The sequence below is a fragment of the Serinus canaria genome, chromosome 14, assembly GCF_022539315.1.
Source record: "Serinus canaria isolate serCan28SL12 chromosome 14, serCan2020, whole genome shotgun sequence".
In the NCBI taxonomy this organism is placed as follows: domain Eukaryota; kingdom Metazoa; phylum Chordata; class Aves; order Passeriformes; family Fringillidae; genus Serinus; species Serinus canaria.
In genome coordinates, this window is record NC_066328.1 from 8,415,089 (window position 1) to 8,432,019 (window position 16,931).

Genomic DNA, 16,931 nt, shown 5'->3' on the forward strand with positions numbered 1-16,931 from the left:
AATTAAAAACCTTATTCTAAGAACAAGTCCAAATTCTTACTCTGAGTAACTACCTCATCTAACTCCAGAGATCATTCCCTACACCCAAAAACACATCTAGAGATATAAAAATATAAGATCAACACAGCGAAAACAGAATTCTTCTTTGGTTTCTGAATTCTGAGTCAACATGGGATCATTTCCACCTTAAACATGCAGGCAAAAAGCTTGGGTCTCCTATTTGCCAGCAAACATAATATACCAATTCTGGCTCCTGCCTTTTACTTTCTTTTCCTCTTCATCTTCCAGACCCTTGTTCCTCTACAGGCTCATTTTCTCCCCCTCTCCTCTCAATCACATCTCCTTAGGAAGAAGTAGAGGACCTTCCTCCTACCTCCCTTTGTCCTTCTCACTTAAATAGTTTTTATGCTCCCTCACCATTTTCCAGCAAAACCACCCTGGAAGCACAGAGCATTATCCCATTGCCTGCACCAGAGCATTTTCAAGCAAGCAAAGCCTCATCTCCAGCTGAGAGATCACTGTGTGTGCCAGGCACCCTCAGAGGTCACAGGTGAGCAGTGGTGTCACAGGAGCAGTGACTGCAGTGACCCTGGGCCATGGCAGCCCCCAGGTCTCCTGGCAAAGCAAAGCCACTTCTGTCCTGTGTCCTCCTCTTTAGTGCCTGCTGCCCCTGCCAGGCTTCACCTCTGGGAACTCACCTTCTCAGCATGGAGCAGAAGAGGGAGACCCTAACTGCACCAAACCACCCAGAGCTGGATGGAAAGATGGAAAAGTGGCCTGGGCTGGGGTCACAGGGACCCTTCCCAGGGCTGTGAGCACCTGTGGGTGGAGCACAAAGTGCAACAGGGTTGAAGAACTGGGCTGTTTTTCACCAAAGAGTGTTGTCCTCTGCTCATGGCCATTCCATGAAGTTCTTGTGGGGGCTTTCAGATGGAGCAGGACCAGGGAGAAACAATACAGGCTGCAGAGAGCATTTTACGAGTCCAAAGGTCTCCATGTTCTCTGCCCATGGCAAAGTCCAACTCATCTGCAAAGCCACCATAGAGCTGAGATTTGAGATGATAAGAACAGGGCTTCAGCACTCACAGCCCTTTAGCCAGACAGAAGAATCCAAGAGTCAAAATTTACACCCTGGAACAATCACTCCACACCCCAAAACACACAGGATGTCCCTTCCACTGCTCAGCACACCAGATAAGCTCTGAATCACCCTCTCACCACAAGCCCAGCTACTTGTTCCCAAGATGTAATTGCTCCTGCACCAATCTTTCCACGTCCAATACTGCAGCCTCATCACTGTGCTCTCCTGTGCGTGATGCTTTCCTATTTAGCATTGATTTTGTTTCCATTCCCCATTAATTGCAGGTGAATCAGTTTCTGAGCATATATCAGACTCTTAAATATGCTGCTCCACCTCTAAAAACCTCTCTAACACATCCTGAATAGCTCTATTTTTATTGCTTCAGTATTAATTACCATCCTGTTCTACCTGAATTCAAAAGAGTTCGTGGACAAGACTGCGATTTAAACACGAGAAAATTTATTTCATGCAGCACCAAGACATGACCCTTCCAGAGCTGACCCAGAATAACAGCACAGACTCACAGGAGTAGATAAAACTACCCGAGTGCCTCAGTGCCCAGGTAGCAAAGCCTGAGCATCACACGATGCACTGAGCAGGCCTCTCCTGTGCCACAAGCTCTGGACACGCTGAAGCAGTGTCCATCAAATGGTCTGCTCCACCAAGCCCAGCCCAGCTGGCAAGGCAGCCACTAAAACCCCAGAGAGCTCTGCTCCCTTCCTGGCTCCACTGCTGCCTCCACAGGGTCACCTCTGTGCTGCAGATTCCTGACTGAGAGGGAGTAAAACAGGGAAGACTTCTGACTTCCTTTGTAGTGGATTTGCAAACACACTAATCAAAGCTCCAGATAAGACCTGGTGCTGTGGTTCTTCAATGATTTGAGAAGAAATTCTGATGAGTACTATGGTGACTCAGGAGATCAAGTCCTGCTGAATGAAACTTTAAATGAATTTCCCCTTCAGAGCACATAGGAGCCATGCCTTTCATCTGCCTATATGATAACCACCTTCATGCTAGGATAAGAAAGTATTTCTAAACAACCTCATCAGCATTTCAGCCAAGTTGAAGTGCTCCAAAGGGTTGGTCCATTTGAAGAGGAAATAGGACTGAAGATGAAAGGCATCTTTAGAGAAGGGGGCACAGCTAAACCAGTTATCCTTGTTATGCCAGCTTTCAAAACAGCTTCTGCCCTACCCACCAGAAACAGTTTTTACTAAGACTAACCTTGCTATCTGAGTTAACAGAGCTGCCCTTTACACCATGCCAGGAGTAGCCTGCATTCCCACCCTCAGGAGGTTCCTGCTCTCTAAGTGGCATCCCCTGAACATCCCATTGCAATTCATATCAATACTCTCATCACAGCTGAGCAGTCCTGCTCCCTGGTTAAAGCTGGGAAATCGTGCATCTAAACTTACAGCCAGGCTGGAGTCTGAGCAGGAAAAGGTCCCAGGATCTCAACTTCATCTTCATTTGTTTGGCAACAGCTGCAGTCAAAACACTTCTGACAGCAATTCCTGCAGGTCCAGCGGCACAGCAAGAGATCCGAGAGGCGAGCGAGCAGACCCTGCAGCCACGGCAAACCAAAGCACAAGATCACAGCCCATCAACAGCTATTGAGAAAAACCACTCAGCTGTATTTGTGTTTGTGTTTCTGCAACAGAACATTAAGAACTGTATTTATTTCATCTATACCAACAGACAAGTGCTATGCAGTAACCAGCCCAACCCCACTGATGCCATAACAAGGCAGGAAAATAAGCATTCTCTGCAGGTATTTTCCCCTCTAGTAGCAATGTATTATTATGTAGGTTGGCAAGAGGGTGATTTACAAAGCACTATGGCACAGCAATATGCTGGAGTGGAAGCATGCATATTCCTCCACACACATCAACAACCTAATAGATCAGCAAACATACAACAGAAGGAATTAAAACCAGAAGGTAAGTAAGTGAAAGCTTCAATTTAATCCAGCAAGGATCTATTTAATTAACACAGCAATGTGAACACACTTCATCCCTGTAGATGTCCCAGTAATATTTGTACAATCCATACACATGGAGCATTACAGCCCAACAAACTCACCACTGAAATGGAATAGCCAGAGCACACTCTCCTCATGCTCCTGCTCTGCTACCATGATTAATTTAATGAAGAACCTTCAATGACATTTTTTAGAAGGATAGTTGACCCAGAAGAGTCTCTCATTTCTTAGGTTTCTGTGGTGGCACTGGCAGCACCACTTGTACCAGTGCTGTGTCAGCTCCCCAGGGGAGCAGCAGCACCCTGTGGCCCTGTGGCCCCATTTCCCTGCCATCCCCACAGCCTTCCCCCACTTCAAAGCTCTGCTTGGAGAGGAGCAGAGAGCCAAACCTCATCTTGTTTCCCACCCACACCAGCCCCAGTTCCTGCTGTTCATGAGAGGGCTCTGTGGGCACGGTGGGAGACACACAGCTGCAAGGGCACAGCACCTGCACCAGGTCAAACTGCTGTAAAACTGTATGTGACCTTGAGATGCTCCTGAGAAACTGCAGAAATACAGTGTATGAGGGATTCTCCATAGTTATCTCCCCAAAATACTCCAGACATTTGCAGTATTCATGAGTGTGGACCACGTGGAGGGGTTTCCTCAGAGGAACCTGATCTGCAGAGAAGTCTTTATAGGAACATGGCTTTTTGCTACAGTAAAACACACATTTTTTTTCCATAAACAAAATCTGGGCACTGCAAACCAAAAAATTACCAGGCCAAAATGCAGTGCATTACTTATATCTAGGACATCAGTAAAGAGTCAGAAAACACGAGACAATCCCCTCAGGATGGAGCAAGGAGACAGAGCGGGGAGTGAATCATCAGATTAACTCACCTCATTTATTGGTTCCAACTGTCCTTTTAGACATCCAGGATGAGAAAAGGGGAACAAAATGAAAAAGACAAAAACAAGTTAGCAGTGCTCAAACAACTTTAAATTTTCTGCCATGACATGCTCCAGCCTGGGATGAGTTTGAATTTCTGGCAAGACAGTACCTTGTAGATGTTAGAGGAAGGAGAGGTCTGACTGGGCATCAGCTTCTGCCATTTCCAATCCTTCCCTACAAAGCTCCTTCTGCTCTTCACTTCCCTCAATCAAAACTCCCAAGCCCATTCTGAAGCATGAAAAAATCCTGGTCATTGCTTCTTGCTAATGGGTATCACATGCAGCCATGTTTTCTTTAGTAACCTGACTCTAATTGCATCAACTACTTGCTGCTGACAGCAAACCATATCCAAATTTTTCAGCAGAAAAAAAGGCTTTTCTCCACATTCAGCCCATATCAATGGAGTTCCAATGCCAAATCACTAAAGTAACATTTCTAGGAAGGGGTACAGACTGAATAGTCTCCATTGCATGCACATCTCTGGGCATCTCTGAGCCTCATCCTCAGATGTGACTTGAAGAACACAAACAACAGAAGTTAAAGGCTTGAGTCCCACACTCCCATTCAAAAATCTGCACTGCAGCCACCTCCCCAAAGCCATAGGGAAAATCTACAGCAAAGGAAGAAGGCATCACAAACCAGTTTTTTATTCACAAAGCCACCCTTGGAACTTTATATACATATATATATATATATATATATATATATATATATATATGATGGACCCATTTCCTTTGGAGACTCACTAGCATTTCTGATAGCATTTTTTCATAGCTGAAATGTCTTATCTATTGCATTACCTTAATAATGTCTAAAAGTTTCCTATTTGCCCTGGCTGTCTTTGTATATGGGGAATCCCTAAAAAACCCACCAAACTAATACAAAACCACAGAACAAAGCAATACCAAAAAAATTTTTAAAAAACCCACAAAAAACTCTATCCTACTCTTCAAAATGTAGAAATTGGTTCCTAGCTTCATGCTTATGACATGACATGAGCAGCCTTTTCTGAAGAAGCTGGGATGTAGAAGCTGCCTTTAGTTCCAAGAACTCTTGCCACAGACCACGTTTTGGTGCAAGCCTTCCTTTTACACTTCTTGGAAGCCAGTGCTTGTCAAAAAAGCCAGCACTTGTTAGGAGCAGTTAAAAGACTAGAAGAGCTGTGGTACAATGAGACAAGACAGTGATTACAGATATCCATGGGCCAACTGTTTAAGAAAATACTAAATGGTTAAAAGGGCTTTATCATTCCTTATTAATGCAAAGTTGCAGCCAAAGCTCCAGTGGTTTAGCAGGGCTGCAAGGAGGAAATTTAAATGGCTCTAAAACAAAGCGGCTGGATCGGTGCCACGCTATCGAACGCTGAGCACGTGTCACACAAAGAGAGGGATTCTCCAAAAGGCTTTTCCACAGGGACACGGCAGGCTCGGAGCCCGGAGCCCTCCTGGCCAGCCGTGTGTGCCACCAGCCCCGAGGGCACACAGCCATCCCACAGGACCGGGACAGAGCGGGCCTGTGGCCACCCCCAAACGGGAGGGCAGGGATGGGGACTGAGTGTGACAGTGCTGGAGAGGTAAACATGTCAACAGCAGCTGAAATGCTGGGGCCCATGAAAGGAAAGCAAACACGACCACCTGTTCACCCACCTCGCTGGCACCAGGCACGAGGGGCAGGGCTGGGGAAGGACAGGGGGCTGGGGAAGGACGGGGGGTCTGGGGAAGGACGGGGGTCTGGGGAAGGACAGGGGGGTCTGGGGAAGGACGGGGGTCTGGGGAAGGACGGGGGTCTGGGGAAGGACAGGGGGCTGGGGAAGGACGGGGGCTGGGGAAGGCTGCAGCAGCGGGCTGGCGGTGGGGGATCCCCGGGAGCACAGCAGCTGCCATGTGCTCAGCATGCTACCCCTGGAGAATGGCTCAGTCTCCGGGGTCAGGGAGGCACCATCATGCTCTGCCACGTCATCCCAACTGGCCGAGCAGAGAACGAGCCAGATGGGAGTCTCCAGCCACGAGCGAACCCTCACCAAGGACGAGGCTGGGGGCAGGGCTCCATCCCCACCACCTGCTGCAGGGCCCCTGGGTGGGGGTTACCTGCTCCAGGTTAGCAGAGCCACCAATCCCAGCCAGGTCCTCAGAGCAGTGACAACAAACCGTGGCAGTACCCACAGGGATGCTGCAGCAGGGTGGGGTCCTCGCTGGTCACAGACCGCGTTTTGCCCCAGCAGTTACACCCCAGGAAAGGCTCACAGGCTCCATCGGCAGTGGACACCGCAGCCTGGGGGCAGCGCGGTGCCCTCAGCCACACATCCCTCACCATCCCAGCATGACTGAGACGCCGGTGTGGGGATAACGGGGTGTTGCTGATGCCCTGCTCGGCACCCCCCCCTTATACCCACGGGCCCCGACGGCCGTGCTGCTGAAGGCCTGCCCGGCCCCACTCGAGACCCCGCCGAGCCGGGGGACGCAGGGAGCCCCGAGCCTCGCAGGACATCTCGGGCGGGCTCCACCCGCTGCTGCTCCAGCCCGACTGCCGGGACAGCTCCCTCAGCATCCCCGCTCCCACCCGCCGGGCGGCGGCTCAGCCCCGAGCAGGAGGGGAGCGCGGGGGCACGGCGGGGCGGGCGGAGGGGACACGGTCCCGCGGGACGGGGGCACGGGTGGCGTCGGCAGCGGGGTCCGTACCAGCGCCCGCCCGGCTGGAGATGCCCCTCCCGGCTCGGGTTCATCGCGAACCGGGCGATGCGCTCGGGGCAATATCTGGGAAGCGGGCGGCTCAGAGGTCGCTCAGGGTCTGAGCCAGCCCGACAAAAATTCAGCCCCACAACGCTGGGAGAGCCCATCCATCACGGAGCAGCGCGGGGCTCCCCGCAGCCCAGGGCGCCGCTGCCCCCTGCCCGCCGGACCGTGCCCAGGCTGGGGCGGCCCATCGCATCTCAGTCTGCCCGCGGGTCCAGCATCCTCCTCCCTCCAAGAAGTCCTTGTGCGGCATCGGGACAGGCTTCCTCGTCCCCGGGGCCATCCCGCTCCCCCAGCAAAGAGAGGCCCGAGGGCTGCTCGCCAGCCCCGCGGGGATCCTCTCCTGCCCCGCTGTCTCGCTATCAACAGCTGCCGGCCCCGCTCCTGCCCCAGCCCCGCCTGGCCCCTCGCCGGGGGCTGCTGTCGCCTCCGGGAACTCCTCCCCAGAAGTTAACCCGAAGTTGCGCACCCGCACCGGGCGTGGAGCACGGGGGGGCCCCGCCGCGTCCCGCACCCGTCCCGCAGCCACCCCAGAGACCCCCCCACCCCCGGGGATCTCCGCCGCGCCACCGCCCCGCTCCGCACGCACCTGGATGTACGCCATGGCTCCGCGGGGCTCCGCGGGCGCGCACGGCGCCTCCCGCCCGCGGCCCCACCCGCGCCGCAGCGCGGCACCGCCCCGGGCGGGGGGACGGGGCCGGCCCCGCGGGGAGCGGCGGCTCCGCGGCCGCGCAGGCACCGGCACCGGCAGCGCGGGCCCCGCCGCCCCCGCGGGCGATGGGGTGGGCGGCGGGCGGCGGGCGCGGGGCCGGCGCTCCGAGCGGGCGAGCAGCTCCCGCCCGGCCCGGCCCTGCCCGCGGAGCCTCCGCGGGCCCGCAACAGGTCCGCCGCAGCGCGGGCGAACACTGACCTCCAGAGGGCCCCGCGCGGAAATTCAGGGATGCGAACCCCTCCTGGCCCCCGGGACACGGCGCGGGAGGTGCCGGTGGAGGCGAGGGACGGCGGGGCAGCTGCGAGCGGTGGCCGCGGCTGATAAAGCGATTTCACAGCAGCGCTTTGCCGCGAAGAGTTCGCTGGATGAGAAGGCACACCTGAGTTTCAAGACAGATGCGGTTGTTTTGTGAGCTTGAATGAACAAAGTCAAAACATACAAAGTCACACCTTCCCCAGCTGAGACGAGGAGCTGGAGCGAGGAGTGAGCTTGTAACCTACAGAGCACAGTGAGCATCCTGTCCCTGCCTGATGTGTTGGGTCCAGCCAGAGGCAGAGTGGGAGGAAACGTGGTCCAGCAATGGGTAAACCCCACCACCGGGGTGGTTGGACCTGGAGAACTCAAGTAGCAAAATATTCCTGAGGTCAAACTCTTGAAAGGGAAGGCAGAGGAAAAGTGGAGCTTTTTGGCCATTCTGTTGATCACCACCTTGGTGCCACACAAATTGGAGGCTTACCAGCATCCTGGTGTAAACAAAGGCTTCTGCCCTCGGCTTTGGAGGAAGCTCAGGCTACACTTCTGACACCTTCCTGGTACATTGATTCATACTAAACCCTGGACAGAGGCAGAGAAGCAGCAGCCTCCACCTCAGCCTAGCTGGGCAGCCAGGGCACGTCCCTGACTCAAAACAGCTCTGAGTCACCACATTTCAGTGTACTGTGGTAGTGGTGAAAACATCTCCTGCTCTGGAGAAGGGGACACTACAGCTTCAGATATTGGCCAGCCTAAGAACACTGGTGACTGCTGCTCCATGTGGTAAGGAGGGAGCATCTGGGCCAGGATGTCTTTGGAAAGCTCTTGCATTACTGATCTCATTTAATGGCCCTTTTAAGTTCTCATTGAATTCAATGAAAAACTGCCATTGACTTCCGTGGGAAGGGCCAATGCTCTGAATTAAAAGAAAAAATGAACTCTGTTTTCCCCAGGGAGAGCAGCTACTGCTCTAGAAGAATAATTATCACAGTGGAGATAAGCAAGAAAAAAGCCTGTAGTGCTTGCTTGTTTCAGGCAGTTTTGAGCATATGATTAAGTGGTGGTACAAGTTATTTGTCAATTTTTGCTCTGCAATTCTTTTTAATTACACTTCTTTCCAAGTGCCAGTGTTTAAAATGTCAACCTTTACTTTGACTATTGTTGCTCTTTTCACAACTGCCTTGATGCAGCTTGCAATAACCAAATGCACAGATTTTCTTTTTTTCTTTTTTTTTCATTTTGCAACATAACGAGGAGAGAGGCTTAAGCTTTCAGACAGATTTTTTTTTTGACTTCTTAAAGACAGAATGCTGTGAGTCACAAAACTGTGGCAGGCACTACACAAACATTATGTGCATGTTTGTACTTATTCCTTAAAAATCTTACAGAAGAGAAAGATCAAATGCTCCCTCACTTCACAGTGACTTTTTGGCTGACACATATAAAAATTATGAGCTAAAAAAAGAAGAGCAGAAGAAGTTTATAAGGGGAGTTGCCAATACTATTGATTTTTACATGAAAGGAATGCCCTCTTTTCCCCTTCACATGCTTTAGTAGCAGCTTGTAGCACAAAGCCATGTGCTTTGTGCTCTCCTTGCACACTCATACACATACATGTATTTCAGTGCTTTTTACATCACGGCATGAAGGCTTTTAGATTATTTTCTCCCAGCACACTCATTCCCTAAGCAAGCACAGCTCTAACCCAAGGAATATGACAAGGATTCAAAACAGTAGACAGGTGGTTATTGTAAAATCTAATTTCAAATCTGCATATGGCTGATGCTCTGATTGAGCTCTGCTTCTCCAGCACTCAGAATAAACAGATCCATTTGACGTGATGACAACATAACCTTTGGATGTCCTTTGCTGTGCACGCTCTGTGTGTGATAAGACACATTCCATACTTCCCACATGTAATGGCTGTGATGCAGATGGCCAGGCTTGCAAATGCAGGATTTTTTAAGCAGAAAACTAGGAAATGAATACTGCTTTTGCAGAACATGATTTTATGGCAGATTTCTATTCTTACTAATACACACTGGGAATAACATCAGCTCCATCCAAAGCACGCACTCGAATCGTTACAACCAGCCCAGCAAGCAGCAAAATCTACCTCCAGCACAGAAATCAGCTCAGCAGCTTCCCAGACAAACCAAACCAGGGATGTTGGTGTTCAAAATGCCATGCCATGCCCAAACCTGCCCAAAGACTTTCAGCCTCTTTGTGCCTGAAAGTTAAGAGAAAAGAGCATCACTCTGAAAAAGTAAAGAAAGCAAAGGAAGGCAATCTGATGGCTATTTCAGAGCATTATCATTTGAATCCTACTAAAGCAGTTGACAGTGCTTTCTGCTGCAAGGGGCAAGCAAGAAGAGCAGAGGCTATGCAAGGTTAAGATGAGGTGTCTTCCTCTCCTGTTCTTTTGCCAAATCCTTATTACCACCACTTGAACCTGCTGGAATAGCCAGCTACCACTCAGCCAAAAAATAAGCTTCTTATCTCCAGATGTTTTTATAAATGGCAAGCCACTGTAGCTGGTGCTTCCCCACTGCTGGTGGCAGGTGATAAAGGTCCTGCTTCTCTTGTCATTACAGAATTGACTTCATTTCCTCACAGCAGCATCCCTCCAATAAAGGTATCTGCAATTAACTCTTCAGAACCATCTCTAGCAACGTTTGTCTCTTTACAGGCTTCATGGAAATGCAGTTTATTTCCCTGTGTGATTTTGAGGCTTTTTTCTGCTTTGGGTTTGTACTCTGAAGAGGCAAGTCCAGGAGGTTTTATTCAAGAAGTTCTGGGCAACCAGGAGCAGGTCTGTTTCCTACAGTCCCCCTCCCAGTCTTTCAGCAGCAAGGATTAGCTCTGGCTTTGCCACAGGGACCTGTATTTATTCTAGCTCTAGGACTGACTCTGTGGCAGGGGCAGGGAGTGCCTGGAGTGAGCTGAGCTGAGCTCTGTGCCTCCTGCTGATGGCAAAGCTGCAAGCTCAACCCTGCTGGCTGCCTCCCAGGCTCACGTGCTGTTCCCTTCAATCCTTTCTCCCAAATTCTCACTGGGCATCGTGCCCAGACAGCTCAGTTTGTAGTGGAAGGTTACCCCCTTCTCCTACATCATTCCTGGTGTACTTCAGGGATCAGCAAGAAGCCTGGGCTCCAGTGCCTCTGTCTCAGGCTCTGGTCCCTTGAGGCATGAGAGAGTCACAGCAGCTGATCTTGTGCCAGTGATGATGCAGTTTCCAGCAGGAACTGGGCTGACATCAGTGTGACAGACACAGATTACAGCTAGTGACAAAAGGGGAAGGTGCCACAACCCATTTCCATGACTCACCCAGCCTTTGGTCTCAGCTGCCTCTAAATCAGCCCAGCAGCACCACAGACACCTGTGCATCTGCAGGATGTGGAGTCAGGGCACCATTGCCAGGGGCCAACTGCTCTGTGGATTTCATTGCATTTCCCTCCTCCTTCTCTGCAATTTTCCTAAGCTCTCATTCCTTTATGGATTGGCTTTTCCCACCCTGGGCTCCCTCTCTTGTCACATCTCCCAGACCCGAGTCACACCCATAGCCAGGAGGAACTGCCTGGTGCCTGGAAAGCTCTCCTCTGCTTCACTGCACAAACAGCCTCTGCTGATGCTGCATCCTGTAGCACATCTGGGTTATTAAATGGCCACCTGGCAGCTCCCTAATTGGTAATATCAGTAAAAAGCACATTCTTCTCTTTTCTTAAGTCTCCAGATAAAGCAGTTAAATTTGATCTAAGATCCTCACATCCTCATTGCCTCATATAATTTGTAATGACCTTGCCTGTTCCACAAAAAATTACAGCTACTTTTTTTGCACTCACACACTTTCTAGTTTCTCTAACATACACTCTGGCAGGGAACTGAATGACACAGCATAATCTGCTAAAGCTTTTTCAATAGTAAACAGAGATAAAAACCACAGCCAAAGGGCATGCGGGCTCCGAGGAAGCGAGCCCCGTGTGTGATTGTAGCGAGCACTCCAATCCAAGTTCCTGCTCAAAGGAAAGCTGTCCCTGGAGGGAGCTGCCACCGCCCAGTGAGCTCATGCTCCATTCCAGCGCTGCTGGGGCGCAGCAGAGCTCTCGGTGCCTTCACACAGGGTCACTTGTGTGAGCAGAGAACGCGTGGAAGGGGCACGGGGACTGCTAGGTCAGATGTATAAATACCAACTGGAGGTCGTGCTCTTTCAAGGACCTCGTTTTGCGATGGAGACGAGAGCTCTGGGACTGGTGACCGCTCGGCACAGCTCGGCTCTGGAACTCACTCCCTGCTTTGAGGCCAGGAAATCTTGGATACAGCAGGCTTTGGGTCAGGCTAAAAAGCCTAGAGGATTTTCAGACTTCCGAGGAAGAACATTGTATTTATAGGGAAGTTTAGTTCTTCGGTTGCTTTTGTAATTCATTTTGTTTATGACTGGTTTATTTAAGCTGTAGGGCTGAGGAGTTAGCTGCTAGATTGCTTTTCCAGGCTCACATTTCTAACTGTTTGCAGACATAGGGCAGAGCTATTTTTGTAATATAAATCATTACAGAGAGAATATCTCACAGTCCCCACTGAGGCAAATTCCTAAGGAAGACAGCTCTATTTTAGAAGTAAAATTCTGCTTCATATTTTTTTCAATTTAATGACTGAGAAACAAGGAGCATCAGTGTGAAGCCAAGCAGTGTCCCTGTTTCTCAGGAAGACAAACTCAGTGGAATGAGAGTCACTTCTACCAAGGGGAGCTGGTGGGAGCTGCAGTTGTGGCTTCCCAAGCCCTGGGGGATTGAGTGTGATCCTGGTGATGGGGCTGAGCAGATGGGACAGAACCTAGGCCTCAAGGTGACACAACTTCACAGATAAAGGTACTCAAGATACTTTCAGTGCCCACCTTAAAAAGTAAGGTAAAATCTTCTAAAAAGGCCAGAGTGTGGATTTTATAGAATAAGGCAAAGTCTGTCTCAACATCATCTCTCTGAGGCTCAGGGAGAGTTGTAAAATAAATGCTGAGAGCTTTGGTTGTGTTACAGACTCGTGGATGACTTATTTTAGAAGAACAGCCTCATCCCCTGGAAGTGGTTTGAATAACTGTGCTATGACTCTTCCCATTTAATTCACACTAATTTGGCAAGTCACAATTCATATTCATAGGAGCATTAAAAACTACATCAAACCTAGAAAGTGGACAGGGAAGGAATTAGAATTTACAGGTTTTTCCTTTCCAGCAGTGGCTTAAAGATGTAAATTAACACAGAAACAGATGTGGTCAAGCACATTTCTTCAACTGAATCAGCAAGGCTTTATAACTGAGCCCTGGGCCATGCAGCTGTGAAATACAGGAAAAGTTATCCAAAACCATTTAAATATAGCTCATAAGAGAAAAGCTTTTAAATTACAAAACAAATTAACAAAACAGAAAAATAGATATTGCCTGAGTTTTTTTAGAAAAAAAACAATATCAACAGCAGCAAAGCCCACTTCTGAGCTGCAAAGGAGCAGCTACAAGACCATGTTCAGTATCATTCATCTGCAAATACCAAATCATGATTTGCAAAAATATGCCCAAGACAGCTTCAGAATCCAACAGGTTCAGAAGGGCATAACTGTTTTTATGACAAAAGGTTCTGTTTCCAGTCATCTCCACACAGCAGCAGAGATCATTACATCTGGTTTTCCCATTCTGCACATCTCATTAAGCAGATGTGCAAAATACTGTATGTGCAATAGAGCTAAACTTGGTGGGCTAAAGGGGCAATTTGCATTCTAAAACACTGCAGTGCTGTAGCTGAGAAATAAACAGAATTCCTGTCTATTTCTGCCTTGAAAGGACCCCGGTTTCACCTGTCTGTTTCTGTTGTCGAATTCTTTCCCTCCTCTCCATCCTATGCATTTTCCCTGCAGCATTTTCAGTGGGACACAGCTCTGCTGAGGAGGGAGGCTGCAAATGCACTTAATGCAATCAGTATAGAGGAACTGAGTCCATTCCAAATTAAAATTTCCTTCTCCCAAGGAAACTCTTATTTGGACATTAATGGAAACCAGAATCACTCCCCACACAGCGACACACACCGTGCTCTGCCATCCAGAGCCAAGCTTGGAAGGCAAACCTGTTTTCATTGCAGACTGAACCAGGCTCCTATGCAAAAGTCTGCTAAAATCCAGGTGATAACATTCTTCCTTGCTGCTGGGAGTTCCCCTGGGTGTCTGACTGAAAACCCTGCTGTTACAGATCAGATGGGAACACTTTTGATCGTGGGGGGTGCTCCTTACATTACACAGGTGCTACATTCCTGCCCCAGAATGTGCCCAGTGACTTGCAGCTGATGGAGCAAGGCTGTCAGGGAAGATGTCCCTGCTCCTGAGCTATGTCCTGGTGTGGGTCCAGCCCCTCCCTGCACCTCATCCCACTGTGTCATCAGCTCAGTCTGTCACCTGCCATGTCAGGTGACAGACTCTTTCCACTGGCCCCAGCAAAGCAGTTTCTATGAGTTAAGGACTGCTTTGCCCTCTCCCAAGGGAGGAAGCTTACTACTCCTCCTCCTCCCTGCAGCATCCCTTTTACAGCATTGGACTGGGGACCTCGTTAGCAACACAAATAAGTTTCCAAGCAGAAAAGGGACAAAAGTAAATCTGATCTCATCCCAGCTTCCTCCCCCACTGGAGAGCCGGAATGGCTGTGGCCAGCACGTGACTGCCATCTTGTCCCCATTCCACAGGGATGCCATTGAAAGGTTATGAAAATACTGCGCAGGACAGAGAAAGGAGGCATCCATCTGCTCCCCTCACTGCAAGGGTTGGCTCCCTCTGTGAGCCTGGACCAGGGGGATCTGCAGAAAACAAGCCCTAGGCGCTCTCAAGGGACAAAGATGTGCCAGAGCAGTCAGGACGGCATTCCATGGCGTGTGCAGGGTCCTGTGTTCAATCAGAGAAGCAACTTATTCACTCAAAATTACCCTTCTGCTCTGCAACTTGAAAGTTTCTGGGGTAGCTGTGTTTGCTGACCTCTGAGAGTGAGCAGTTTTATACAAATAAAATACCTGTGCACTTCACATACACCTACTCTAGTGGCAGTCAGGCAAACAGATACTCAAACTGCGGCACTGCCAGAGCCCTTTGAAGTGAAAGTCTCATTATGAAGGTCTTTATCAGCCAAAGAGATAAATTTCACTTCTGAAATGACCCTTTTCCACAGTCCCTCCAGCTGCCAGAGACAGGTGAACAGCACTTTCACCAGCTGGCATTTCAGAGGCAGGAAGCAAGGCTCACACCACATCTTCCACAAGAGTTACAAGCCCTGACAGCTTTGCCTGAAGAGGCTCATGCAAATCCCATGGTTCTCCCTCAGAAACCCTGTCATTGAGGGCTGCTCTGATGGCCACCCAGGCAGTGACCATGTTCCCCAGGGTGATCTCCTGTCCCTCCTTGCAGGGCACCTGCTGCCTTCCCCTCTGACCCCTTCCTCCCACCATCTCCCCTCCAGCTTATCTACTGATGTCTCTGTTGCCATTCTAAGTCAGATACTAATCTCATCCAACAGCATCTCATTATAATTAGTTCTTAATTGCCACTTAACACAGGGATCGTTTTGGAAGGCCATAACAATTCTTCCTTGAGGAATTGAGAGTTAAAAGCTCGTTATGTGCCCCTATACACCCTTTGGATAATGAAAATGATTTCAAGGGGCAAATTTAAAACGCTGCTGTGCACACAAGCTCTGCACACAAGATTGATATGGTTTCCTGCAGCACAAAGTAGCATTTTCAAGGAGCAAACCACAGAAGTCAGTGTGTTTTGCTCCCAGTCTCCTGTCCCTCCCTCATGCACTCACCATTTCTGAAAGTCATGGCAGGTAACTGAAAGTGGGAACATTTTAAGAAGCACCTGTAAAATGCAAGGGGTTAATGTCACAGAAAAGTTGCATTGCTGCTGCTCTGCTGGAACTGGTGCCCCAACCAGGTGCAGCACATCGTGGAGAGTCTGCATTTCAAGGCAGACAGCACTCAGAGAGCCAGGAGATAAACAGACTGTCAGACAAACTCATCCTTAGGCACACACAAAGCTTCGGCCAAGACTTCATTCCTGAACAAGTCAGACTCCTGAGAGATTCAAAAATGGACAATTTGCCAAATTCTTACCAAGATCTTCAGGGTTCCCACAGCACAAGCTACAACTGAGTGCCAGTTCACTTTACTTAATCATCCATCTGTCAGTGCAGCAGTGAGGACACAGAGAGGCCTGATGCTTCTCAAGCACTGCCCCATCCACCCTGTGCCAAAGGCAGTTCAGGGTCTGTTCACAGTGCTCTGCAAGACACCACACTGAAATAAAAGGCAAAAAATGGGCCTGGTGCTTTCTCAGAGCCTACTGCTGCTGCTCTCCTCCCCACTCTCCCTTTTCTTTTACTATTCAGGAGATGTCATTATTTTTTGGTCGAGCCTGAATGACTGCTGAGCTCAAGTGGCTCCTGGGGAAAACATACAGGCTCTGTGCAGAAATATTTTTTGGAGAAGTGCCCATGATTCACAATCCCTATGACTAGCAAGTTTCTCTTTTTTGAAACACGCTTCAACAAGCTTCACACGGGACATGACAAAAAGAGATGCTCAGAAGACACACTCATACCCCCATACAATCACTTCCTTGGCAGCAAACAGACCCAGAGGTGAGAACTGCACACAATTCAGAGTTCCTAAAAATCCCTCCTGGAGAAGCCAAGCCTGCACAGCCAATTTAAATGAAGGAAAAGTCTGTAATGTGCCTGTTCAATTGTTGATGCTTTTATGCCTAAACGTGGTCCTAGGACAACTTCCAAGAAGCAGTAGGAATATATTCCTAAATGCATTGCACAGCACAGAGAAGTCTTTTGCAACAGAAATAGAGGAATGACTCATTTCCTCTGCAGCGGCTGCTCCGGCATTTCCCTCGCACAGGCAGAGGAGCAGCTCCCTGTGCCATGGCAGGAGGAGCTGGGAAACTCAAGAGCAGCTTCCAGCATGTGTAAATCAGACTGAATTTTGACTTGCCTTCAAAACCAGTCATCCCTGATTGTCATCTGGTGGAGCACAGGAGACAGACTGGCAAACTGCACCCAAACACTCCCTCCCTCGATGGGAGTTTTGTATTTCAGCATTTTAATTTTGCACAGGATTAAATCCTGAAAGAGAGAGGAAAGAGTTGCCCTCCCTGTTGCCCTCCCTTGAAGCAGTAAACACATGGATTTGCCAGTGAATTCAGCTCCA

The 16,931-nt window shown here is 49.5% G+C and overlaps 1 protein-coding gene across 1 annotated transcript in view; it reads right to left on the bottom strand.

Annotated features, from left to right (window-relative positions):
* SYT17 (synaptotagmin 17) overlaps positions 1–7,354 on the bottom strand; it is a 34,370-nt gene extending 27,016 nt beyond the window's left edge. Inside the window, exons 1-3 of the mRNA XM_030229475.2 lie at positions 7,318–7,354; positions 3,945–3,962; positions 2,497–2,645 (exon numbers count right to left, since the gene is read on the bottom strand). Coding sequence (XP_030085335.1) covers positions 2,497–2,645; positions 3,945–3,962; positions 7,318–7,332 — 182 coding nt within the window. The 5' untranslated portion in view covers positions 7,333–7,354. The remainder of the gene's footprint in view (positions 1–2,496; positions 2,646–3,944; positions 3,963–7,317) is intronic.
* Between the last annotated feature and the right edge of the window lie 9,577 nt (positions 7,355–16,931).